Source organism: Gobius niger (assembly GCF_951799975.1).
Source record: "Gobius niger genome assembly, chromosome: 4".
Taxonomy (NCBI): Eukaryota; Metazoa; Chordata; class Actinopteri; order Gobiiformes; family Gobiidae; genus Gobius; species Gobius niger.
Genome location: NC_136855.1, coordinates 31606814 through 31633596, shown reverse-complemented (window position 1 = coordinate 31633596; position 26783 = coordinate 31606814). Strand labels below are relative to the sequence as shown.

The window sequence follows — 26783 nt, the reverse complement described above, 5'->3', positions numbered from 1 at the left end:
CGGAGCCGATACTGCAAAAAGTATGATATCAGGTATCGGCTACAAATATCTGATACTGAACCGATGCCAGTTTTGGCTCTCAAAGCCTTAATAACACAACTTTTACCACATGAATCTCAGTGAATACGGGCATGCTGTATATCATTGTAGAGCTACGAACTTGGAGAATCCAAGCGCTGAGTTAGTTCTAACCTCCGCAAATGTATTTTTGAACACTGCGCTAGCAATAGCATGCTAAAGCTAGCGGGTGCATGCTATTGTTAAAGGAAACTAATCAAGGCTGGGTCAGAAACTATGATAGAAAAGCCCAATGAAATGAAAATAAAAAAACACTGTTGAAGCCAAGTGTTTGCATTTTAGTTTAAGAAATAACTGATCCAACACATGTGTAATGATCAGATCACTTCATGAGAGTTGTTTATATTAATGTAACCTAAAGCCTGTCATTTACTTTTACATTCACCAGAAAACTCCAGTGATCCTTGTTTAATGTTCATCCATTAGTTTATCAATAGATATAATTGATAATTGATCTGTAACATCATGACAATAAAATATGACTTTCTTGATCTTAAAATGGAGAAAAGAGTCAATTCAATATTTCACCCAGAAAGTCTCTTGGTATGGGTAAATATCGGATATCGGCAGATACTCAAACCTCAGTATCGGTATGGGTAGCAAAAAGGCTTTATCGGTGCTTATCTAGTCGCAACACAAATAAATCCTATCCTACATCCAATCTTTATGATCAGCTGAAGTGGAGGTTGCTCACTTGGATAAAAAAAAAAAAAAGGTTGCATGAGAGCCACTGTTACTTCTCCATTTGTTGGACGTTGGCCTTTTGTGCATGGACCTTATTATAGCATCAACAAGACTTTTATTTGCTATATTTATTCCTCTTCTCCAGCATACAGTATGTGTTTGCTGCTGCCTCAATAGAAGCAGCTGATGTGGCACAAAGAGAGGGAGGAAGGTACCCCTCTGCCATGCTTCCCCCTGACTTCTAATTAATGTCTCCCCAGCCCAGTTTTAATCTTTTCTTCTTTACACACTTCACGCCTCTCCCCATCACTTTAATTTCTTTCTGTTTTCCATTTCTAAAATTTCACATTGCTTATTCTCCGTCCATGTTCTTTTCTGGTGATTTTTATTGTGTTGATCTATCACAAGCTCCTTTTCTTCAATTATGATTTATGCCCATCACAGCAGAAAGAATTAATATTAGATGGGGGGACTACATCAAACATGTATGATTCTCAACGCACTCAGGACTCATCACCCAAACCCAATTTACTATTTTTTAAGGACATTGAAACGGTACACAGATATTTATCTATATACATCCCTCAAAAGCAAAACCTTTTAAAATGCAGACAGGGTTACCCCCTCCACGAGCTTTCAACCTTGGGCCAGTGTGGACACATCAGCTGTAGTAACCCATTCGTACCAGGCGGTCTGGCAATGGAGCTGTCCAAGAAAGGATGCCACAGTGTGTCTGTGCCTGTTCATGTTAGTGGCATTTATACTGAGCAGATTAAACAGAAATACATCGGACAAAGATATGCCGTAAGGATCACAAAAAAAGTTGTGTCAATGTGTGAGAAGACAGAAAATGGAACAATAAAGAACCACCATACTGTAATTTAGGTCATTTTACCCAACTCTTTTCAATGGTTGTTGAAAACAGTTTCACACCAATAACTCGCCAATAAACCAGTAACTCACCAATAAACCAGTAACTCACCAATAAACCAATAACTCACCAATAAACCAGTAACTCACCAATAAACCAATAACTCACCAATAAACCAATAACTCACCAATAAACCAATAACTCACCAATAAACCAATAACTCACCAATAAACCAGTAACTCACCAATAAACCAGCAACTCACCAATAAACCATTTTACCCAACTCTTTTCAATGTTTGTTGAAAACAGTTTCTCACCAATAACTCACCAATAAACCAGTAACTCACCAATAAACCAATAACTCATCAATTAACCAGTAACTCACCAATAAAACAATAACTCACCAATAAACCAATAACTCACCAATAAACCAGTAACTCACCAATAAACCAGTAACTCACCAATAAACCAGTAACTCACCAATAAACCAGTAACTCACCAATAAACACATGGCTATGGCTTAGAAATTGCAAATGCAAATCCACTGCACAGATTCACAAAAGGCATTGTTAAAAACTCAAGGTTCTTTGATTTTTAAACTTAACTTTAAATGCTATAAATTAACAAAATACTTTAGCTTTATTTTAGGGTTTAAGAACATTCAAGTATTCTCCTGTAAGAACTTTACAGCCAGGGCCAACATTTCTTCAATTTACTGACTAAGACAGACCCCTTTGGCTCATATTGTAAATATTTCAGCAGTTGGGTCATAAATGTTGCTGTTATTTTATAACATCCTTTTGAGAAAGACCATAAATGCTTCAGATCCATAGTGTAGTACAAGGGGGAATTCAACTAATACCATTTCCTTTATTCTTCCTTTCTCAAATAAATAATGAGAAACACTGCTTCTTCTGTCTGAAAACATCTCTTTAATGAGGCTGTTTGTTCATTGCGCAATGTGAGTGAAATATTTTAAAAGTCAAAGTTGATTGATCATTTATGAATGATATTAAGTTCTCTAATAACTATTTCATTTCAAGCTTGGGTAGGAATACAAACCAGGCGTGGAATTGTGCATGTAAATCACTCATTACATGTTTTTTTGTTCACAGATTGCAGAAGCTGTTTTGCTTTTGATTTCGTCGACCTTTGCGTGATTCAGAGCGTGACCTGGACTTGGAGTACCTTCCCTGAATCAAGCGCGCATTAAAGCAGACGTTAGCCTGGCAGCACCGCAACAATGAGCATGCTGTCTCTGATTCAGCCTATTGTCCGCATAATACGCAGCAGGCATCCACGGCATCGCATTGTCCCACAGCTTAATGGGTTTGGAGATGCAGCATTGACCGGAGCGGTTTTGTGCTCCGCGCTGGTGCTTTTCACACCGCGTTCAATACAACACCCGTAGACAAACAACAATGTGGGTTTCATGATGAGCTTCAGTGTTGTAGCTTTTGACGTTCAGAGTAAAAGGGTGTTGAAGAACGTGGTTAAAATCAAGATCATGCATGGACACCAATCAGTGCCTCTTCCCTGAACCAGAAATCTAAGGGGATGTCAAACTATACCCAGTCGCACCTCCTTTTAAAACCATTCCACACCCCATATTTGCAGTGCAGTAAAACAAATATATAAAGTTCAAGACCGAGTCACGTAGGACTAAAGTCAAGTCGAAGTCTTCGTTTTCCTGCACAAACTGTGACATTTTTCGACTTGGCCCAAACTCCTTTCTAGTTCTCGCAATCCCTCCTACAGGCCCGAGCAAATTGTGTGTATGTTTCAAGCTTGGGTACAGCTTTGATTAGTGGTAAAGAGAAGAAGAATTTTACTAATTGACATTCTACTTCTATGTTCTATCGCTCAATAAAAAATGAGGTGAAGACCGTGCAACAAGGTGTGTTTTATGCAGTGTTTACATCATACTCTGTTGTGGTAAAAACACATTTACTTAACAACAACAAAAAGTCAGGTTCCCCAGCTTTAACGCAGTACTAAGTAACTCGTGCACCCTAGAGGCCAAAAGCGCCACTGCAGGTGTCGTAGCACGTTGCGTTTTTTTAACTTATTAATTGTCCTTGATATTAAATGCTACGCTGACAGAAAAGACAAAGAGAGAGAGGGATATTGTACAATACACAATGGGGATAAGTCTTAATCACTCCAACTTGGCTGTAAATACTGTTTAACTGGCGCTAGCCCGCAGTTAGCTTTGCCCGTTAGCCTGTTAGCTTCTTCTTCATAATTCCATTAGTGTGTATTGGTGACTCCGACCCGGTGGCAGTGAAGTTGCAAGCATGGTTTTCTGACCAGAGACACCAGAGGGAGTTGAACACTTGTATTACTCCCAGAGGGACTAGGAAAAGGATTTATTAAGGTAAACAAGTTACTTAGTATTGCTTTAATTGTCAACAATAATAAAAAAAAGATCAGTATTAATAAAACATATTATTTGAAAACAATAATAATAATAATAATAATAATAATAATAATAATAATAATGTGTTGGAGTTAAGGGTGAAGTTTTTATTATATTATTATTATTATCATTATTATTATTATTATTATTATTATTATTATTATTATTATTATTATTTAAAGCAAGTACGCATTACACTTGCATTTATTTTCATGTTATTTTTCTAAGCCAGAATATGAAGTAATGGGCTCAAGAAAAACATTCAGAACTAACAACGACTGTTCAGCTGATTGGACCTTCATAAAATGTCACTTCCAAACTTAGAAAGATTGCAGAGCAGGAAATGACTTGGTAAAACAAGTCTGGTCCTCGAGTGCTACATCGTTCACCACATCCTATTCCCAAACATGCGTAACACATTATTTTTGGTTCACCACCGATTACACCATAATGTGACACGAGCCAAAGGAACTGCTCTTGGGGGAGGGGGGGGGGACAGCTTTTGTTTTGTTTTTACGCATGTTTTAATTATCCAAGAGCCAAAAAAACATGTGCCCCACACCTGCTTCTGCCAATCTGCGTTTGTTAATTCCTTACACCTTCACCAGGCTTGTCGCAGCTATTAGTTACTTCTCTTTCCGTCAACATGAGGGTGAGCCTCAGCAATTTTGCACGCTCAGAAAAAAAAACGCTGAATTGCTTTTGGTTGTTCTTTAAAAACACCCATTCACTCCAAAAAACATACATATTATTATCCATCGCCCAAAGGTATTCAAAATGAGTTTCCATCAAGCCGGAATAGTCCATGAAATAGGACCTTTGAGCAGTCATTACAGTGGGCTTTGGGATAGGCTTACTTCTTGAGGTGGCAATACAGCGGCTTTGCCAATATCCCCGAGCCCCGGCATTTATCTCTGTCTCCCTGTGTGAGTGTGTATATTGCTCCTTGTGTCTTGGTCCACTGATCCGTCCCACCGCTCCAGAGTGGATGTAGTGCCTTATAAGATCAGGCATCAAAACAAGATAAAAGGGCCCCTTTCTGCTCCGGTGTCCAGCTGCTGACTGCCGGCGACCGCGCAAACACCGACTGCCAATGTCTTAACTGATCATAACAGGCTACTTTTCCTGCTCTTTTTTTTTTTTGCCCTTCAAACTTCAAATGATTGCCCTAATGTGACCTTGTCTAAAAACTCGGCTTCCTCGTCTTTTTTTTTTCCCCCACACATGCTTTTATTTGATTTATTTTTATCTCAATATATATCTTCAATATCTCCCTTTCCCTGAGGGAGTTGGGGGCTTGTTTGTCTGTTGCAATCAGCATCCTGCCAGCGCAACAGAGAAGCATGACTCATACGCTCGGATGCCAGCAGGAAATATCTTCTTTTTTTTATTTTTTTTTATTGCTTGCATACCGAGCACATGAAACGCTGCGGACCAGAGACGCCTCTCCCCCCCCCTCTCCTCCTCCTCCTGTCTCTCATCACCGACCCGTTTGTGAATCTTCCCCCGCTAAAAGGTGAAGCCAAAAGGGACTGACTCTTCTTTCCCCGGGAGTGTGTTTGAGTGAGGTTTACGCGGCGAGCTCCCACAATCTACAATCTTGGCACGGGATACAACAGGAGGCTTTGAGAAGTCGCAGCATTTGAAATTGAGACATGTATCCCACGTAGGTCTGCCTGTCTGGGCGGCCACCTGGGAATTTGGCCCACGTCCCTCAAAGCTTTAATTAAAAGACTGAGATGATGTAGTAAAAGAGAGGAGAGTGCAAAGACAGGGGTCGAGCCCGCTAATGGCTGCTCCACAGAGGAAAGACGCAGGCATAATAAAGACGCCATATGAGGAGAGGAGACGGGCTGAGAAATGAAAGAAGACATATGTGGACGATAAAGAAACATAATGAATTACATTAAGACAAGACACATTAGCTGCACGTCACTTTATGTCCACGCTACTTACTAAGTGCTACAGTACTGACCCTCCTGAGATAGAAACAGTAGATGTGATTTCACCTGTCGTAGCTGTCAGAAGTGACATAAGGAGCCTTCGGGTACAGTTTGGGTTTAAGTTACCGTAAAGATACCTGTGGAATCTGGAAATGTTCAAAGCTGCCATGGGGGAAAACAAAGAGGGGCATAAAGAACTCTTCCACCCATTACTCTTTAACAAATTATGAATTATGAAGATACTACTTTCTAAATAAAGGTACACAGACATGGGGAGGAGCAAAGTGGTTCAACAGCCCATAAATACATACAGTAAATAACGGGGAATTTGAACTTTAATGTTAGCTTCATGCTACATATGCTCACGCTAGCTTTGAGTGCCGTGTTCTCTTGCACTGGACAATATGATACAGAAAAGGCAGACATCATCGGACTATAAAAACAAACACTGCCAGGCGGGCAAAGCGTTTTCTTTATAAAGTCAGCCAGCTACTGAATGCTAGTCTCTGATATGCCGCTGATTAAATCAATGTATTTATTAATGAATATTTTCCTGCAGTAGCATACACAGTTCTTCGTTTTTCGTGTTGTAGCCTTCTTGAAATGTGCCTATATTATATTGACCGTTTTTGCTTGTGCCTTAAATGTTGTTTGTGTTTGTTTAAATGTTGTTTTTTTTACAATGACAATAAATTAAACTAAACTAAAACTAACTAAAGTAAAGACATGTATGATGATCCAAGTTTGACTTGACTTTATTTGTGTGTGATAAATATGATAATGACTTGCCAGAAAAAGGTTAAAAAACTTTTGAAAAACTTCCCATTGGAAGCTTTCTTGCCCCTTGACTAGGCCACCCACCTCGTCCGTATCTATTATTCTCTTTTCTAACTCGCAGAATACATTTATCAGACTATAATGAATTTTTATTAAATAGGAAAACTGTTTTCAGGCTGTAATATTGAAACCTTTCAGTTGAGTGGATGTCAGTTATTGTGTTGATTAATGCGAATTTACACTTTCTATTTACAGAAACATAAGCGTGCACATGCACAAAACAAGACTGAAGACTGTGAATCTGTGGCTCAAATCAGAGCACTCAGTGAGTTTGACCTTTTTGCCATTCTGCGAGTAATTAGACAATCAAATAATATGCGGTGTCAGAATATGCTACAAACAAAAGCTAATGGTTTTGTGGATCGTAATCATAACACGCCATCATTAATTTCCCACAAAGTTGGATAAACAACTTTTTATGCGGGAAAACAAAGACTATCTGAGGACCGCATTAAGTGCAGCAATAATGGATTTCCTCCACTCAGGAGCTGACAGTTTCTTTTCAGCCTGAAAAATGAAATAGCATGATCGCACTTCTACCTGCCTCTCCTCTCAGCAGTTAATGAGCGAGCATAAACAGGATTTAATGAGCAGGGGCCTCACCTTTTCGAAAACGGGCTTGTTGTTATTCACGTCGTCCACTCCCACGATGACCTGGGCAGTGGAGGACAGCGCTTGAGGGCCGCCCGAGGCATTGTCGTCGGTCGCCGTGACGTTGAGGACATATTCCACTCCCTGCAGGCGTGGAGGCGGGCTGGAGCGCAGGCGGATCAGACCTGGGATCAAAACACATGTGGTCAAAAACGGGTGGCCGACTCCGGCTTTTGTGGCGGCTATGCGCTCCTAAGGGCTAATTATAAGATGAAGGCTGTTTTCACACCTTTGCTGCTTCGTCTTGCAAAGTCGACTCTGGTTCATTAACCTGTTGCACTTGTCAACCCTGAGAGGGAGATGGCCCTCGAAACTCAGGGCCAGTTTAGTCACAGGAATACATTATTGAAACCACGTACTGGAGGTAACATGAACCACTGAAGCAAGAATTAAAACATCTTCAACAAAGATCAACCCACTGAAGAGTTTCGGCGTGTTTCGCTTGCTGGGGCGGCAGTAGAATAGTTAGCAGGTCTGATTTAAACTCTTTCAAAGATTGAAGCATGCTTTCATTTCTGTCCTTGGGCAGCCATTCACAATTGGTGTATGAATGTGTGTTTTTTGTTTGCACTGTTTTAAGGGGATGTAGAAGGACAACATACTTGTCCCGTGAAAAAACAAAATGGCAGTGATTCAGATAAGAAGTATCGAGTGTGCGTAGCTTGGAAGATGTTTTGTGTGAAACTATTTGGTCTAAATGAAGCTAGGTCATCGTCATGCTTTATCTACAAATCTGCCAATGTTGGTTTCACGATCCTTCACAAGGAGGAGATTAAAGGCACAATTGTAGGGTCACTTTTTAGGGTCACAGAAATGCCAGAAAACTTGCCAGCAATTGATACAAACGCAATATAGTAAAGAACATACTTGTTTTCCTTCCACTACTCGAGAAAAAAAAAAAAAAAAGCTAGATACTGTAGAGTATAACAAAAAGTGGGAAATAAGAAACTTGTTCAACTCGTATGAAATTTAACCACCTTTAGCTTTATATTCCATATTAACATGCCCATTGGTACACTTTAAAATCCAGCTCTCCAGATCTTTGTTTAATTTAGCTTCTCAATTGAAGATTATGCATTATAAAAATGTGCTTAGTAGTTTTGAAATGTATTAGAATACGTCTGACAGGCACAGAAGAATTGCTATATGGTGATTAGGCTTTCCCACCTTCAGAGAGACTCAGAAGACCAGAAAGAGGGACACTTTATGAGCTGCATGATGATTGTCAAGACCACTCATGTGCCCACAGTGTGATGGTGTTTAATAATGTATATTTAGTGCATGAGCGAGACCATTCTCCCTCTGGATTTTATGATTTTTTTAGCCGCCGCTGTGGCTCTGCGGTTTAATGGCATTGGTTGAGTGATCTGTCTCCATCCCAGCTTGAATTCACTGCTTTTTCAGGCTAGAGAGAACATTATAACTGAGATTAGAAGCATCAATTTAATGTAATGTAAAATCATTCATAACTTACTGACCCGTTACCCAGTGAGCGGTTTTAACAAGACTGTAAAAGGCAAGGCTGCTTCCCGTCCGCCTAGTCCTTTAAACACAACGTCCACAAATAGTGCAGAAATTTGTTCCAATTTATTTATGGTAAACATTTTTCTTTATTATTTATTTTTGCTCATTTTGGTCTCCATTGCATTTTATTAGCATCTGTTCTGGGGCTCGCATGGATGTGAATCGTAAAGAAGGGTTCTTTTTTTAGCAGGCCATGGATTTGTTTTTGTAGCTTGTCATCTTCTGACTTTTCACTTCCTACACTCGTTCTCAGAGGAGTTCCAAAATCATTGCAATATCGTCTGCTGCTGCACTGAAGAAGTCGGACTGGCAAAACCTGCTAAAGCAAATGACAAAACTGGCACCAAGATCACATTCAGAGAAAGACTCCAGGAGGAGAGAAGTTGAAGGTACAAAAACAAATCTACGGTCTGATAAAAAAGAATATTTTGCATCATAACTGGACAACACCACCAGGGGTTCCCAAACTTTTCAGGCCGAGACCCCCAAATACCTCAACCAACTCAAGACCCCTTTCTGTAAAAAGTAATTAGTATTTATAATCATTTTTAAAACATTTCAAATCTGTATAGACTTGTACATAGGTGAGACCAAGCAGCCTTTACTAGGGATGCAAGGCATTATCTTCAACATACTTACTTTTTCACAGCAGATTGGTTTGTAATCAGTTCCTTTACTAATTTATATTTCCTTAAGTAAAGTAGACTATACTTTATACTTTCATTCAGTATATTTTTTACATTTTTATTGCACTGTCCATCATAGACAAAAGCTCCTCAATGCTTGTGCTTTATTCATTTATGTATTTTTATTTAACAATAGTATTGAGATGGTTGCTTATTACTGCAGCTAAAGGGTCTCTTTTCGCCTTTACTTCAGCTCCGTGTGGATTTTCTTGTGTGTTTGTTTATAGCAACTCAGTGAGTTGTTAACTGCAATTTGATTGTTTTGCTGCAGCTCATTTTCGCTCCATATGGACATGCCGTATCTCTTTAATTTGGATTTTCTGAGTACTTTTCAGTCGCTTGGTTAGTTATTCAAATGAATAAGCTAACTAGCCGCGAGTTAGCAGCTAGTTAGCAACATTAGCAACTTTAGCCTGTCTCTTGTAAACACTGCAGACTCCACGCTGCAGACTCTGATTTAGGGAGTGTAGTCTGTAATAAAGTCAGCTTTACGTGGAATATTGTATTTCCAGTTTGTTGCTATTTTCTCTCCTCAGTGGAGAGGCGCTGGCCGCACGTCAAGTGGTAGCGGTTTCTGGTATCGGGACCTCATTAATGAGTACGAGTATGAGTACAAGCATGTTGTATCGTCCTGATGCTGGTATTGGTATTGGTGCATCCCTAGCCTTTACACAAGTGCATGTATCAACATCGACGTTGGGCATAAAGGAGGCCATCTATGTTAAAGTGGAGAAGCCTCTCTGAACAGGGGGGGGGGCTAAGGCACAATTTGTCTACTACTTATAGTGCTGTGCTAAAGACAATACCTCAGAAGTTTGAGAGCTAAAAACTTTTCCCCCTTAGACTAAAGGAGGATTGGCTCAAAGGGAGGTATACCATCTTATCTGGCAACACAGACTGACCCAGGTGTGGTCTCATGGGTCATCGTTTACAGCTGTGTATATAAGACCAGTGCTCAGTCTCAAAGACCAAACTGATGATGACGGTTGGATTACTATTGAAATGTCTTAAAGGATCTATATCATGCTATTTTAGCCATTCCAAAGTTAAGTATAGGCATTTATATGATATATTGTACCTCTACCACTATGGAGCACTCATTTTTGTGATAAATATAAGTGTTTTCTGGAGGTATTTTTCGAACCCGGAAGACAAAACACTTCGATTCAGTTAACTCCGCCCCCTCTCTCCGCGCATACAACTTTACCGTAAGATAAATAAACAGCAATAAGTGAAGTTACTTCACGATGCAGTTCTACGGAGTTGACATCTGCAACACAGCTTCATAGTTTTAGTTTAGTTTAGTTTATTTCTTATTTGGTGTCTTGCACCCAAAGGTGCCCAGCCCGCATGGGCTTATAAGACACAAAAATGCAGGCAGACGTCGGAAAAACATTAAACAAAGAGTGTCCTCTTCCGCGTAAGCCAAGCGCTTAAAAACTTAGACAAATGAAATGGCTTATACTTGAACAAGAACTTAAGCCTTTCCTCATCGGAGATTTCAAACAAATGTACAGCAACATCATACAGTTTACAAAATAATTGCCTTCTCGGTTCATGATACAAAGGACAATAAAACACAAAATGTAATTCATTTTCAATATCATTTAACTGACACAAACAACAAGTCCGCTCCTCCTCTGGGACCGAGGCTAACACACATGCTAAAATGCTAACACACAAGCTAACCCGCGTTTGGATTGACTCACCACTCTGGTCCATCGCTGTTTACATTGTGGGACTCGCGTTGGTTATAAAAGTTAATCCACTTTGATTCTGGCGAAGGTTCACCAAACATCCATCAGTGACAGTCACAGAAAAACAATATTTTGGCTGATAGTCGCTGAATCCCGGAGAAAAAAACAGCTAGACGAGTGGCCTCTTCCTGAAAAAGGTTGAATAAACTCCGTAGCCAAACGCGCTTCTTTTTCTCCGTGACATTATCGTTAGTTAAGAATAAAGAACAGGTGTGTGCAGAATAGGTAACGAGCTCCATCTTCACAGCTGCAGCGCTAACATGACTGATCTGTTCAGACGCTCAGGGGATGTGTTTGCTTTGGCCACAGCTGACCTGGAAGCACCTCGGGCACATTTTTCTCTTTGTTTCTCTCTTACGACAGAAATAATGAAAACGCTGTTTTACAAATTAAAATCCGTCCGTAAGCATAGAATTAAGACATTACATTACAGACGTCGAGCACTTCCGTTCCGCTGTTACAACACAACTGAACACTCAGTCGTTCACCAGGAGAGGGAGGAGCAGCTGCTCAGAGAGCAGGATTCAGGAGGATTACTGAGAGCTGCGTGAATGAAGCCACAAACCACTCTGGGGGTGTTTTTGATAAGGAAATAGCATAACAACATGGCTAAAAGCTCCAAAAAGTCGATTTTGCATGATATAGGACCTTTAATTCGGGCGTTCTGCTCTCCCAAAATTTCATCCGATGGGAGGGGGAGCGACTGAATTTTGCGGTGCATTATGGGTAACAATAACAACAATAGTCTTCGCAAGTTCCGGTTCTGCTGGAGTGTTTTTGTTCGCTCTGCTTGCTTCATTTTCTGCTAAGAGAGGAATACAATTGTATAGCTGATATTTTATGATGCAGACTGTTCTGACTCCCTACATGTGGGGCTCGTACCTCCCGCCTCCCCTCCTGCCTTCAGTGGACACTTTTAGCCACGCACTGCCCTGTTGTACGGTCTCCCGCCCGGCTCGGAGCCTCGAAGGCTGGGCAGGATAGCTAAGCGTTGCCCCTGGGGTCTGTGAGCTGCCCCTGGGAGACTATCTATTATAGAAAACGCTATCTCAATGGCCGCCGCCTGGGCGCCGCCATGTTTATTTCCCATACCGACTTTGAAGCTAAGCAGGAAAGTGCCTGGTTAGAACTGGGATGGGAGACCGTTCCTCGGATGCTAAGCAGGGAAGGGCCTGGTTAGGACTGGGATGGGAGACCGTTTGGGAACACCAGGAAGCCTGGCGACAGTACTGAGTGTGTGCGTGGTTGGTGCTGCCGTGCGTGTGCGCGCATCCAAACAGGGCGCGTGCGTGTGTGTGGCGACAGTACTGACTACCACTTAACGAGCGCATGGCCTGCACTGCGTTGTTTTTTTCTTTCTTTTTTTTTTTAACTTTGCTGCTGTACCATTTGTTTTCGATTTTGCTTTCACGTATTGTCAGCCCAGAGGTACATTTTATTCTAAAGCAGCTTGGAAAGCATTGCCAATTTTATTGTCAGGTTATAAATACTGTCTAACAACGATCATTAGGCTATTTCAGTTCTAAACCTACTTATTTTTTTTTTTATTGTACACTACCGTGATGCACCACAACACTGGTCCTGCACCGTGAACCAAACCGTTAGAGCTGAACCCCTAATATTTATCCATAATTATCCCACTGTCTCTTGAATTCTATTCCCTGAGTTTAGCCAAAATATTGTCGTTGTAGTTTATAAGAAAGGAGTACGGGTGCATCAAACACTCCAATTGCAGTTGGTTTGAAATTATTTTTTGCATTCATTATTTCACACATTTGTAGTGGCCATAGTTTTTGGAATGGGTTGGGAACCACTGGTCTACAGCTGAACTGTGTGACGGGTTGGACATTTCTTTGTCATCACTCATAATCTCAGAATATCAAATGTGGAGACTAGCGAGGCCCGGCCAAAGGCCGGGTCTCAGCTAGTAGTAAAAAGAAGCCATTTCATAAGCACTGACAGCCTCTGATTATCTCTCTCTGCCCAATACAACTTTATCGAGTCTTTGTTTTCAACGTGAGATCATCAGCCATGTCAAAAAATAAGTAGCTCGCCCGGAGCTGACTAGCCCCTGTATTAGCAAGTATTATGCAATAATAACGTCAATACAGCCGGTAACTATATAAAGCAGCCTTTGAGATGATCACACACTGAGCCGGATGCATTTGTGGGTTCTTGCAGACTTTTCATCAACAATGAACTGTAGGCGATTGTAACAAGCTAATGGGGCTAACCTGGAAAAACCATTGTCCACTGGCACAAATAATAGTCCTTTATTCGGACATATGGGCTGGATATGTGCTTAAATACTAGGGAGGATCCTTGCGTAGATCGTGTGTATAGCTATAGTTGAAGATCCATAGGACATGGCAGTAACAAAGAGGGACTAGTTAGAACCAAAACAGCAGTTCTTTTTCAGTCAAGAGCTCCTTCCTACGCTTCAGAACACATTCAAAATCACTCGCCCCTGATGTCCAAATCAATCATTAGTTTTGTGTAGCCCAATATCACAACAGGAGTCGCCTCACAGGGCTGCACAAACCATTAAGGCAATAAAATATAACAGAAAAGTCTCCATCGCCTTCAGTCTGAATGCAGTATAATAGCAACAGGAAGTGCCCTAGGACACGTACAGTGTCATTTTTTAGCACAGCGCCGCTTAGTGGGTGAAATTTTGGGAGAGCAGAATGCCCGAATTGATGCAACATCAAATCAAAACAAAAAGTCCAACTGAAATATACAATTTTTGAAGCATTTCAAATCTGGTTTGATCATGTTAGTTTGCTGTTTTCAATCAAAAATACATCCAACTCAATGTCACAAATGTAAAAAATATTGTCTAAAAATCATCTTGCGACCTTCACTGTTCCACAACCCCCACTTTGGGAACCACTGAACTACACCATGCATCCAATATGCACAAACAGCTTCTTAAACAACCTTCTATCACTCACCACATTCATGATTGAAGCTGCGTTGAATCTTCTCTGCTGTATAGCCTGCTTCAACACTTGAAGCAGAGAAGATTCAGTCATGAGTGAAGCGTAAGGCCCAAGGACACAGCAACAGCCTCTGCAACGTGCCCTTTTAACAACTGTTACAGCCTCACAGCTCTCTACACCGTTTCAACCAAAAGTGGTGCCTTATAAATTTCATACCCATCCAGTTCTCCTTTGAACAAGAAGATCTTCAAGAAACACAATTGAAAGTTGAAACCAACTTGAAAAGAAAGAAAAGTTAGTCTGGACTTTCTTCGCCACTTCTTTGCTTGAGGAAAGATTCCATTAATTCTGATTTGAAAACATATGAATAGTTAAATGGATTGGTATTCCCCTTTCGTCTTGTCATTGGGGCATTCCTTTTATTCCTTTTAATCTTATGTGTCTTTTGCTCTTTCTCTCTCTCGCGCGCTCCTCTCTGTGCTGTGTCCTCGCTGCAGTTTGGTCTGGTGTGGGCGTCTCATCTCCATCCCTCTCCCAGGGCTTTGAATGGCCCTCCACCGCTCAGTATTCATGTGGCCCTTCGCTCCTCTGTTTACTCGGCTGTGTGTGTGGGCTAAAAGTGCCGGCACACTTATTACACTGGCCTTATCTGTGCAGGCAGCGGGGACAAGGTGCTATCGCTGCCGTGTGTCCGTTTGGTGGCCGCTTTCACCAGAGGCTTCGTAATTATGAGAGATGTAGGTTTCATTGTAATGGAAGAGGGAGAAAAGGGTTTTACAAGATGATTTCCCTTTGTGGCCCTTAAATATAGAACTAATTACAAGCAGATTTCAAACAATGTATGTTTAAGTGTCGATATAAGGATGTTCTCTACATACATCTGAAGAAAATATAACACTTCCGGGCTTCATCTGTAAACCAGAAGTTGATTGGTAGGTAGCAATCACATTGTGCATCCCTGAAAACTTGGATTTCGAGCACAAGGAACACGATACTAAGATAAAAGAACATAAAAGGAGATGGGATTAAATAAGTGAAGGTCCTACATTCATTCCGATAAAGAATGTCTGTATTCAACCTCTTAACCCCCACCTGAATTGAGCACATTTTCTCCAGTTTGGCTTTACCCAGATCTAAAAGCTTCTTGAAAATAGCGACTCAAAATGAGACAAAAACAAGGATGAAAGCGCAACAATAAAGCCAAATTAAAAAAAAAAAAGCCACAAAAGATCAACAAAAAAAGCCACAGAAAGTGCAATTCTCTTCCATAACATACTTCAAATGAATATGATCAAAGGTCCTATATCTGCTTTGTCCTTCGGGATGGACTACAGTATGTTGTAAACGCAGACATTTGTGATGAAAGATCTTTGAGCGCTGTCCATATATTAATAAAGCCTCTTTTATCGATGGTGAACAGGCGAGTTATAGTGGTTTACATTCACCCTGAAAGCTATGAATCGTGCTCGCAAACCCATCCCTGTGCAGAACTGGGATGCTAGAAATTGGGCGTCCAGTTTTTGTCTGTTTAAATCATGGCTTCATTTTGAGCACTATGGGCCATTGAAAAGACAGAAAAAGGTTTTGATTATGTATTTCTATATTGACAATGTCTTGAATTACACTGTGAAAGCCGGAGGTAGTTGAGTGAAATCTCTCAGGTTTGGCCAAAATGTGTTTCTAGCTCTAACATACAAGCCGCACATCTTGATTGTTTACTTGAGTTAATTAGAACCACGTCTGAGCCCAGGGGGGTGCATACTGCGTAGCGGGACAGAGCTAACACTGTGCTAATTTAGCCTCTGACTTCCTGATTCGCGCTGGAGGAAAATGAACTACATTTAGACAAACAACAGTGCATGGGGTCGGCATTTCTTTTTCTTTTCTTGTACATTTATGGTGCCAAAAGAGGTTTACTCTACTCCAAGACAATACATGCGGCTGGATTAGTAGCATGTGTTTGAGCCATTAGCATAAGAGAAGAACCTCTCAATATTTCAATGAGTTTGCCAAACTGAGGGGGAAGAGATAAGTCACATTACCACCACAAGATGCACTGCACAAGCAATTAAACGCAATTCACCCGATGGCCATTCGCCTTCCTTTTGTAATTTACTGGTACACTTTTGAACAGCAAATGCGCGCTGTGTCCCTTCTCTTTGCCTTTTCAGTGTTGCACAAGAGATGGAGTCTTGCCATGGAGTGGGTGTCTGCTCCGAGGTGTTTGTCACAATGGCGGCTTCCATTGGCACTGCTGTCCAACGGTTATGGCTGCGCGTAGGTGTCTGTGCATGCCGTTTGTTGCGCGTGTACAAGAGAGTAGGGGCGATAAAAATACACCGGGAGAAGAGAGGAGAGCGCAATATATAAGTCCAATTTGCATCTGTAGAGGTGTAAGGGGAAAAGCAGCTTTGCCGGGAGAGAAAAGATGCGTAACATTGGCGCCGACATTTGAATGCATAAACATTGGTGTAAAAATGCAAACATGGCTACAAAAACATTCACAGTCGCAGGGCGGTTTATGATGAGCATGATAAAGTCTGGCATTTGAAATTCTCTCAGTGTGGCGGACCGGCAGCTGGCAGTCAGCACAAAGAGTAAACTGAGAGGAACGGTGCAGAAGCATGAACAAGGATAATTAACATGCAACTCTGCATTACTCTTTCCTATCATCACGACATGGCAACACACCGCCGTTGAACGGCGTCATCTGGCTCAGAGCACCCAACTTTGCCGTGCTTTGTTTTATCCCTGGCCAATTATCGCAACAGAGCAACTTCAGTGAAGCGATGCATGTGTTTGTAGGTTTTCTCATGTATTTCTCTCAAATGAAAAACACAAAGCACAAAAAGAGGAGGAAAAAAGGAGAGCTGTTGTTTTGCATTTCAGACCATTTTGAGGATTCTTTTCTGTGTCTTTAATCTAAATAAAGTTTTCTGTTGACACACTGAAATGCATTTAAGTTTCGCTCAGTTCAGTTAGTTTGGCTGTCAATTCTACCACAGTAAACAAACAGCTAGATGATTATCTAAAGGTCTTTGAGTAGCATTTGAGACCTAAAATTCACAGATTTCTATTGAAACACTGAAGAGACACTAAGAGCCCCCCACACTTGCAGCACAATAGAGGCAGCGCAATGGAGGCGTCACCAGAGGCGCCATAAGAAACCAAAAAAGGTCAAACGAGGAGGTGGTTCAGCGATTAGCGCTCGTGCTTCTCCAGATGGGGATTTTCTGTGTGGAGTTTGCATGTTCTCCCCATGTCTGCTTAGGTCTCCTCCGGGTACTTCGGTTTCCCATACTTTTACAAAATTAGGGGAAGGCCAGGATGAATGAGTGTGGGCCAACAGAGTCCCATGTGCGTTCATTAACATGGACTGCCCTGATCAGATAAACAAATAAATAAATAACTTGCAGCTAAGCCACACAAGCCTGGGGTGGGAAGGACCCCTGTCTTATAAGCGATGTCAAGCTATGAGACCTGACTGTTTGGAACTTGATGTTATCATCAAGTGTCTAGTTTTCCTCCGGGCACCTTACCTTCCCCAACCGTCAAAACCATGCTAGTCCGATTGGCCCACACAGTGTGCAGAGCCGCTCGTCTATGCAATGTTGTTGTTGTATAATAATAAAGAAATTAAGTTCTTCATTCATTCTCCAATCTTTGGCGCAAAAAAAAAGAAACTTAAATAGTTAATAGTATACAGAGCAATAACAATATATATGTACACATCAGAAGGTAGCAGAGGCAAGGGGAAAGTTTAGCTGGTGTCATCATTTCTTTATATCTGGTTGTTGTCTATTCCTACAACTATTGATCTTAAATATCTACATTTTATTAACTAATTCTTAAACATGCATCATATTCATGGTTATACAACATTCCTTAAAAAACTAGTGTATCAATTCAACTGTTATCTGACGGTTTTGATATAGCATTTGTACTATACTGTACTTTTTTACTCACTCAAAATACAACAGAGATTTACTGAGAAAATTTCAGGTTTTCAAGTCACCAAGCAACTGGTGTCAAGTGGTATTCATGCAATCAGTTCCAACCCAAACAATGCACATTACAATTATCACTTCTGCAGCAAGTGGGCACTCTACACAACAGCACACCTGCTGAAGCGCGATTGAACAAGCTCTTGTGATGTAAAACCAATATAACATAGCTATCACTCAATGTTCACTCTGACATTCACAATTTCAAGCAGGAGAATGATTAATAGTGTGGACTCAGGCAGGTACAGACGCCGACAATGTGATGACTGGAGAGAAGAGACTGGTTATTATTTGACGCATCGAGTTGCTTTGTGTTTGAAATGCGCAGTATAAATAAAGTCTTATTAAATGTATGCATCATGCAAAATTGACGTTTATGAGGTCAAGGCCTATTATAACGTTTTCCTTGTTTGATCAGTGCTTATTTCAGTATTCTTGCATGTTCTTGATCACTCAAAATGCCAGCCCACACTCTCAAATTTATAACAGGGAGATTTCTTTGGAGTTTCAACAGTGTTTTAAGGTCGAGACATGGCCATCAAACTTGTTGATCCTGCCCAAATTCTTTTCAACATCTCTCCCTCTATAAACGCACATGCATTTGTAACTTTCATTTTGAACTGCTGCCTTGTTATCTGTTCACAAAAGGAGAAAGTGGACCCCATATTGTCTCTTAAGTATCTGCCTTTTGGAATATCCTCAAACACAAGGATATTTTGTCAACATGTTTATATTTCTAAGTTTTGTTTCAATAATATATACAAGAATATATACTGTGTAATCAATACTAAGGGTGTATAAAGTGATGGCGAAGGGATTTGGAGGCAGATGGTTCCGCTAGGATAAATATGTAAGGATTGTAGCATGTAGCGCAATCAGCAGGAGGTTGGGAGAAAAAAGGTGTATTTTAAAGAATGGCTTGAGGGGTGGTTAGTTGAGAGGCAAAGGTGTGATCGGATTTAGGAGTGAGATGAAAGATGGGGCGGAACAACTTAAAAAGAAAATCAAATGCTTCTGCAAAAAACAATGCATTTGTTTAGAAAAGTAAAGTAACGCGTAATTTATCATTCACGGAAATTACATAGCTCAGATAGGGTCCTGAGTGACTGTGAGTGACCCAAGAGTCTTTGGAGGGTAAACCGCCCCTGGAAGAAGCCAGGACATGCAGATGTCACACAGAAGGGCCTCTTCCAGGCTGGGCAAACTCAGGATCCTCTCCGATCCTCTCCTCTCTCCACTATCTCCCGGTCCGTTTTCAAATGAAATTTGAAATTTTGTTATTCATTTCTCTCTTCATGGTCATGCTCCTCATATGTGTCCGAGCATCTGTCCATCCGCCGCCCCTGCAGAGTCCTGCCCTCCTCGTCTCAGATGGTTCTGGATCGCGCTTTTGTAGTGCTGTAAAATAATCATCTGAAATGTTTGCTTTGACGAATTATATCCAGGGGTGTCCAATTTGTTTTTCATTGAGCTGTATTGACATGTATACAGCAGAGGGCCACAGGTCAGTGGTCAGTGCATTGAAAAATCTACCTGGGTTTATTTAGGAGAGGTTTAAACCATATCTTTATTTAGCTCGGAACCATAATGCTAGCTATCAATAAATGTTGCTTTCTTAGGTTTTAGTTGTGTGGCATTGCACTATCTCTGGCGATGTGTGACAATAAAATAAGAAGCTTGAAGGCTACCCAAAAAATGTGTCTGAGGGCCGCATTTGGGCACCCCTGCTGTCTATTTTCCCCCTTACCTTTCACTGTGGGCACCGGGATCTTTCCTGGAAAGGTAATTTGCACATTTTCTTTCAGACAGATGTGCGCTGACTGTGTTCATGCAATGTTTCATTATCTAAACCAAATGGACTATTGTATAATGTGGGTCTGCAGGCTAATAGAGGCCGAATCACAGAATGGGCCAACACAAGGTTGAGATAAAAACGACAATCGGGAATAGCAACGAGAACAATTGTAGATGGCATTAAAAGGAAACCTGTTTGGCACCAATGACAATAGGGACCATTTGAATGAGCAATTAAACCCAATAACAGAAGGCACTGGTAGATTTGTTATTTGTGTTTATGCAATAGTTTTTAATTCAAAGACAACGGCTTTAAGTTGGTCTTATTTGTTGACAAACTCGAACTTGATGAGGCTTTGATCAATAACAGGCTGTCGGGAGCCGTAGAGAAATGTTGATCAAGTGTTAATTTGTTGCTATTTGGATGCAGTGCTGGCAACCTCATTAAGAGGAAAGGAGGAGATGTAGGATGTATATTTTTAGGTGTTCTGAATATTATTTAAGTATTTTTCCCCCCAATTCAACAACAATTAACAATTCTACTAATGATTAGCTCTTTGATTGGTCATATATACCATATTTTCCAGACTATAAGTCCTTTTTTTCATACTTTGGCTGTGGCTGCGGCCTATACTTAGGTGCGACTTATATATTCAAATATATAGTTTCTCTTATGTTTTATGAAAACATAAGAGATAAGATAAGCCTTTATTGATCTCACAATAAAGACATTTGCTACATTTAGATCGCAGAAACACTCAGGGCCCGATCTTGTGCATCAAAACGGAGACGATAGCGTGACATTTTGCGCTCAGTCGGGGCGCACTTTGTGATCTTGCCACTCCAGACTTGGCGCATTTAAGTGGGTTGAGACACACACATTTTCCTCCAACCAGATTGACTCCGCGTCCAGGAGAGTGGTTGTGTGGGAGTGGGGGGTGAACATGTGCTTTTGTTTTGCTTCGCGTTCACGCCAAGCGCGAGCCGATCCGCGCCACAGCGGACGCTGTAGCTCTCTTTCTCTCGAGACGTGAACATCGTTTAGCTCACGATGGGGTAAATAAAGTTTTTAGTTTGACCTGTGAGAGCCTAAGGCTTAAGAAAGAACGCAAGCCAGCGCAATGTAAACGAGGAAGTGAATGTCAGCCGTGTTTCCATCAGTGCAGTCACCTCCTCTTGTGACGCCCCCTCACAGGTGGCGGAGGCGAATGGCACAGATAGCTCCGCCACTCGGAAAATAATTCGCCAAGAGCCTGCGCCGCCCCGTGCGCCGCCACAAGATCTGGCCCTCAGGGTGTGCAAATAGGCAGGAAATGTGAAAATAATGTAATAGTAAATGGTGGTTTCTTACATACAATGTCTACCAAGGACTTTGTGGCGGCAAAAAATATAAACAGTAAATAATAAAGTAAACAAATTATAACAAAAAAAGTTAAAGTCAGTATTAGCAGTGCAGGTTTACAGTCAAAGTGCAAGTGGTTGATAAAGTGACGCAGATAAGTGATGTAAATACAGGGATTATTGCATTTATTTACATCACTGCATGACAATCTTGTACAGTCTGACAGTAGTGGGGATGAAGGTCTTGTGGAAGCGCTCCTTCTTACACTGAGGGTGTCTCAGTCCTCCAGTGAAAGAGCTGCTCAGCTCCACTACAGTCCCGTGCAGTGCTTGGGAGGTGTTGTCCATGTTGGAGGTGAGCTTGGCTAATACCCTCCTGTCACTCACCTCCTCCAGAGAGTCCAGGGGGCAGCCCAGGACTGAGCTGGCCCTCCTGCCCAGCTTGTTCAGTCTGTTGTTGTCCCTGTTCTTGTCATGCTTGTTATTTTCACACTGACAGCCACTAGAGGGCGCTCTATGCTTGTGTATCTGCTACTCCTGTACCACTAAAAATTTAGAAAGAAAGTCTGGCGAAAAGCGGAGGCTACTCTTACAGCACTGTAGAAAACATAAAAAGCTAATCACGGGCTAAAAGCTTGATGGCCACAATTAAAGGAATGAGTTCGCAAATGGGTGCTTGAACAACATGCTTCCGGGAGAGGCTTGTCAATGGTGCAGTTACGCCTCCAGGCCCATGTAGTTGCCAAGGCTGGTGCGACTTACACTCTGGAACGAGTTATATATGTTTTTATCTTCTTGCATTTTTGGCGGTGCGACTTATACTCCAGAGCTAGTTGTAGTCCGGAAAATATGGTAATGGAGGTGTCTGTGGAGTCAAATTTGCCCACACACTGAATTAACTGGCAAAACGTATCCAAATGTATCTAAAACATTCTTTTAGATTTTAGTTTACTCAAATGCTAAGTAAACTGAGTTTCCTAAGACTGTCATGTTTTAGCTAAGCCCCTCCCCTCGATTAATGGCTACTTTAGGGCTTGGTAAGAAGTAATACACTTATTTACATATGTTTACATACTTTGCATCATGCTTTCAATAGAAATACTGTAGTTGCATTCACAGCTAGAAGTAAGGACATATCCAGCATTCGCCACCTCTATGCCTCTAATGTGTGGCCAGGGACTGTACTCAGCCTTAATGAATTGAGACAGAAGGCCAGATAAATGTGACCAGTTCAGGGGTAGCAGTGGGCAGGCGCACACAGAGACCATAGACCCATTCACTGTGCTACTTATCCAAGGGACACGGCGCAGTCCAGTCCCTGCTTTTTACTGTGCTGCTGGCCGGTGTAAACATCTAATAGAGCCTAAAAGCCTTAGATGAATGACGCGTATGGCATGAAAGTGGAAAAAAATGGCGCTCTGAGAAGGTTTTCCGGGCGTTTCAAAGAACAAAACATACTATGAGTGTCTAGTCTAATATATAAGATATGTGTCTCCCAGTGGTACGCCACATTGCTTTAAGGGCATGTGGAGTAGAATGGATGTAATAATAGCATTTGCGCATATGGATTCAGGTACAAACTATCCATGTCACTTGTGTTATTGCCTGTGTGGCAGGCCGTTATTCTCCGCTAGACCTGTCAAAGATTGTGTTGTTGTGACATTGTAATCTTTAGAAATCCAAATCAGAAATGTACCACACAAACCATGAACCAGCAATTCTGTACATCAGGGTTAATCTATTCTGATTTTGGATGGATTTCAAACAGGATGACCTCAGTGATGCAAACCCCTTTTCGGCATGGGTTGGAGTCCTTAATTAAGATACTTTCTGACATTATTGTGTTAAGTACAAGATCATGTTGAGTCAGTTGGTTGTTTATTTTCTCTTGACAGGTTTTTTTTTTCTTTTTTGATCAGTCTTTGGCAGTAATAGTGTGTATGTGCTTTCATCATTACATGAAACATAACTTGTTTTCCATGGTGACTGTATCACCTGCAAACCTGCAATTACCAGTGAAAATAAGGTTGTGTGGAATCGATCAAGAATGAGTGACTTGGTGCTTTATTGCAGTCACACAGACGGGACAGTGTGTGCAGTTGGATCTGGACTGACAGCTTCATAAACAAAGATACCAGGAGAGAGAGAGAGAAGGGAACACATGTCCAATATGACAAAAGAAAAGAGGGGAATATGAAAAGCGTATGAAGTTGATGAGTAAGAGGGAAGTCTCTGCGAGAATCATGCCAAAACAATGGTCAGTTACGTAATGTGGGATCAGGCTGAGGTCAGCACATCAGGCCAAGCAGAGAAGAATAGAGACTGGCAGGAGGGGCATGCTTAATAAAAGAAATACCAATTCTGAACTGAAAACACCAGCAGAAGAACCACCAATACAGAAACTAACACAGAATTTTTGATATTGAACATTGACGATTTGAACACATGTATGCACAATGTAAAACCAAGGCCACATTCACATTTGTGCCACTTGAAGCAAATTGGGCGAAGGAGAATTCTCTCAGATGAGCATTTTAAGTTCAAGACAGTGATGAAATGAGAAAGACTCCTGTCCATCTGCATTCTGTTTCAGCCATGGTGAAGAGACTGTCCAGACTTTAGTTTCACAAATCTAGCGGACTTTCATCAGCAGCAGCATCCAGATACATTTACTCAGATTAACAGAGGTAAAAATTAAAATAAAGTCTACTCTATTCTGTCAGAAGACGTCAAAGATTCACAAATGAAATGGTCACTCTGCATCTAGAGAATTCACAGATACTTTGATTATTTGAAAAAAATGAATAAATTGCAGCTGTTGTATGATTTAAACTTTATTGTAATTTATTAATCTTATTACCTAAGCATCGTTCACTGTCTCAATCTTACATAGATGTCCCCAAACCATGAATACTATTTGAACAACTCTTGATGGCTTACACTTACACTTGTTGGAAAACTGAAAGTTGATGCTACAACACTCTGTGATTAATAAATACCAAGACACCACAACAGTGTTTCCAAAAGGAGTGAAACAGCGCCCCCAATTTGACTGGTGGTCAAAAAGTGTACTGCATCCATATTTACCATCGAGAATGAGCTTTAACCACACGCAGTGCAAAAGTAGATCACTCTCTGGCGGGCCAACATAATTGTTTCGGTGGGCCAAATTTGGCCTGTGGGCCCCACTTTGGGCACTCCTGCTCTAGAGCCATGTAATGTTAAAACAAAAATGTCACTGACCTCTGATATTTATCTTTATTGGAAGATTAATTGTATTGAGCAAATTGGTGTGAATCCTGTTTCTTGAACCGTTCCTGAAGTTATGTGCGTAAATTATGTCTAGGTTCGCCAACCAAAAAATTAAGTCTAGGTTCGCCAAATGTTAGACAGGCACCCTGCACGTACAGTATGTTTAAACATGTTGACAGCACAGTGGCACAGGGGTTAACACTGTTAACACTGCAACAAGAAGGTCTGTGGTTCAAGTTCTCACCTATTTTTTTATAGGCTTCATCCAAGTATTACAGTTTCTAAGAACATGTGATTGCCATGTTGGCTGTAGACTTGTCAATAATTTCGATTGACCATGACTTAATCAAAGTCAAATTCTGTTCAAATGCCACCTACTTTAAATTCTTAAGCGGCCACAGTCTGGAAGATTTACAGCCTTGATGCATATCTCTGTTGAGAATCAACATGACATCAAGAAGCACTTTTCCCTCCAAAGTGCCGTAAAACTCACGGAAGGGGAAGAAAGCTCATTTATGGGGGCCTGCCTCTCCCCACAGCTGTCAGTAAATAGTTCCTCCTCTCCCACTGAGCCACTGCTTCATGTATTTATGGGTTTTAATAGGAAGAGCGCGATCATCATATCGACCAGCCTGCTCCCATCCTAATGGCCGCTTTAAATCCTATGGAAACGTATTGCATTCGCCGGTGAGTTACAGCCAAATTAACATGAGGAGGGAGGCCAGAAGGGATGGACAAGCGGCGGTGGGAGGAAAACAATGGTCTGAATGATTGTCACACACTGAGGATGAACCGGAGAGAGCTAGCAGAACAGAGCAGAGGCAATAAAGGCTTTCATCAACAGAGAGGCGATAGGGTAGGCGCGAAACACGGCGCTCGCCTTCCATTATAGGAATCATAAAACAGGTTTAATGACCAAATATTGGCCTCTTTGAAACAAGATATTGGATCATATTACAAGCATTGCGCAGTGATACTTTGGCTCACACGTCCGCTGCAGACAAATGGAAAAAGCCCCCAGGCAGCTGTATTAGGGAAACGTGTACGTGCATTTTAGGGTAATTCTGTGTGTATAGGCAAAGGTTATCTGGCTAATTCTAATGCTGGTAAGTGAAGTACTGATGTTTTGAAATTCTACACGTTCCAATCTTTTGCAATACAAAGTTTAGCACATTTTTAGCAAACAAAACAATTCACTGGGGGAGCAATCTGTAAGCCTTTGCCTTGGCAGATGATGGTGGCTGGTTCTTTTCTCACTCAAGGTACACACCATTGTCATGTCGCTGATTTAGACAAGGATTTCTTAATATCTAATTCCTTGCCTGATTTATTGAATTTTGAATGCCAACATTTTTTACATATTCTCTCACTAATAACTAACTTATTCAAAAACTAAAGAAGATATATTTGTAACTAATATAGCAAAAATAAAACTACAAATAAAAACCTATCTCGATCCATTATTTGCATTTCATCGCTGAAAATATCTTCAATTTTGGTAGTTTTTAGCATCTCTGGCATCTGTCACTGTCCCTCAACTTTTGTGGTTACGTTTTGTTCCATTCCACGGTCACAGCAGCCTTTGTTGATGCCTGGTCACTGTCCGTTTTAGCAATTTTAGCAGCAATTGCACCTGCCTGGGCTGTCACTATGCTCTTCCTAGTGGCGCTGGCGTTGGCTGATGGCTTAGAGACATTTCTATTCACTGACACTGTCACTGAGTCCTGTCTGTTCTGTATGATCTTTCTTGTGTCGCCTGTAGTCTTGTCCTGGCCCTTGATCCATTCCCTCATGGTAACAATCACATTGTTGGAGCAGGCAAGCTGCTGTTGGACGGCTTCCTTCTCTTCTTCTGTTTTGTTTAGTTGTTTCCTGAGAAGCCATTTTGTCCGGGAAAAGATCATTGAGAAATTCTTCACTCTTTTGTAGCATTAGGTTTGCCTGGTTGAGCCGAGCAGATTTGTCCTTTATCAATTTCTGCTCAGCTTTGTGACTTTGCT

The 26783-nt window shown here is 41.2% G+C and overlaps 1 protein-coding gene across 1 annotated transcript in view; it reads right to left on the bottom strand.

The window, feature by feature from the left end:
- Positions 1-26783, bottom strand: part of LOC306961767 (neural-cadherin) — a 424067-nt gene that overhangs the window by 225626 nt on the left and 171658 nt on the right. Inside the window, exon 8 of the mRNA XM_079554643.1 lies at positions 7436-7608. Within this exon, the coding sequence (XP_079410769.1) occupies positions 7436-7608 (173 nt within the window). The remainder of the gene's footprint in view (positions 1-7435; positions 7609-26783) is intronic.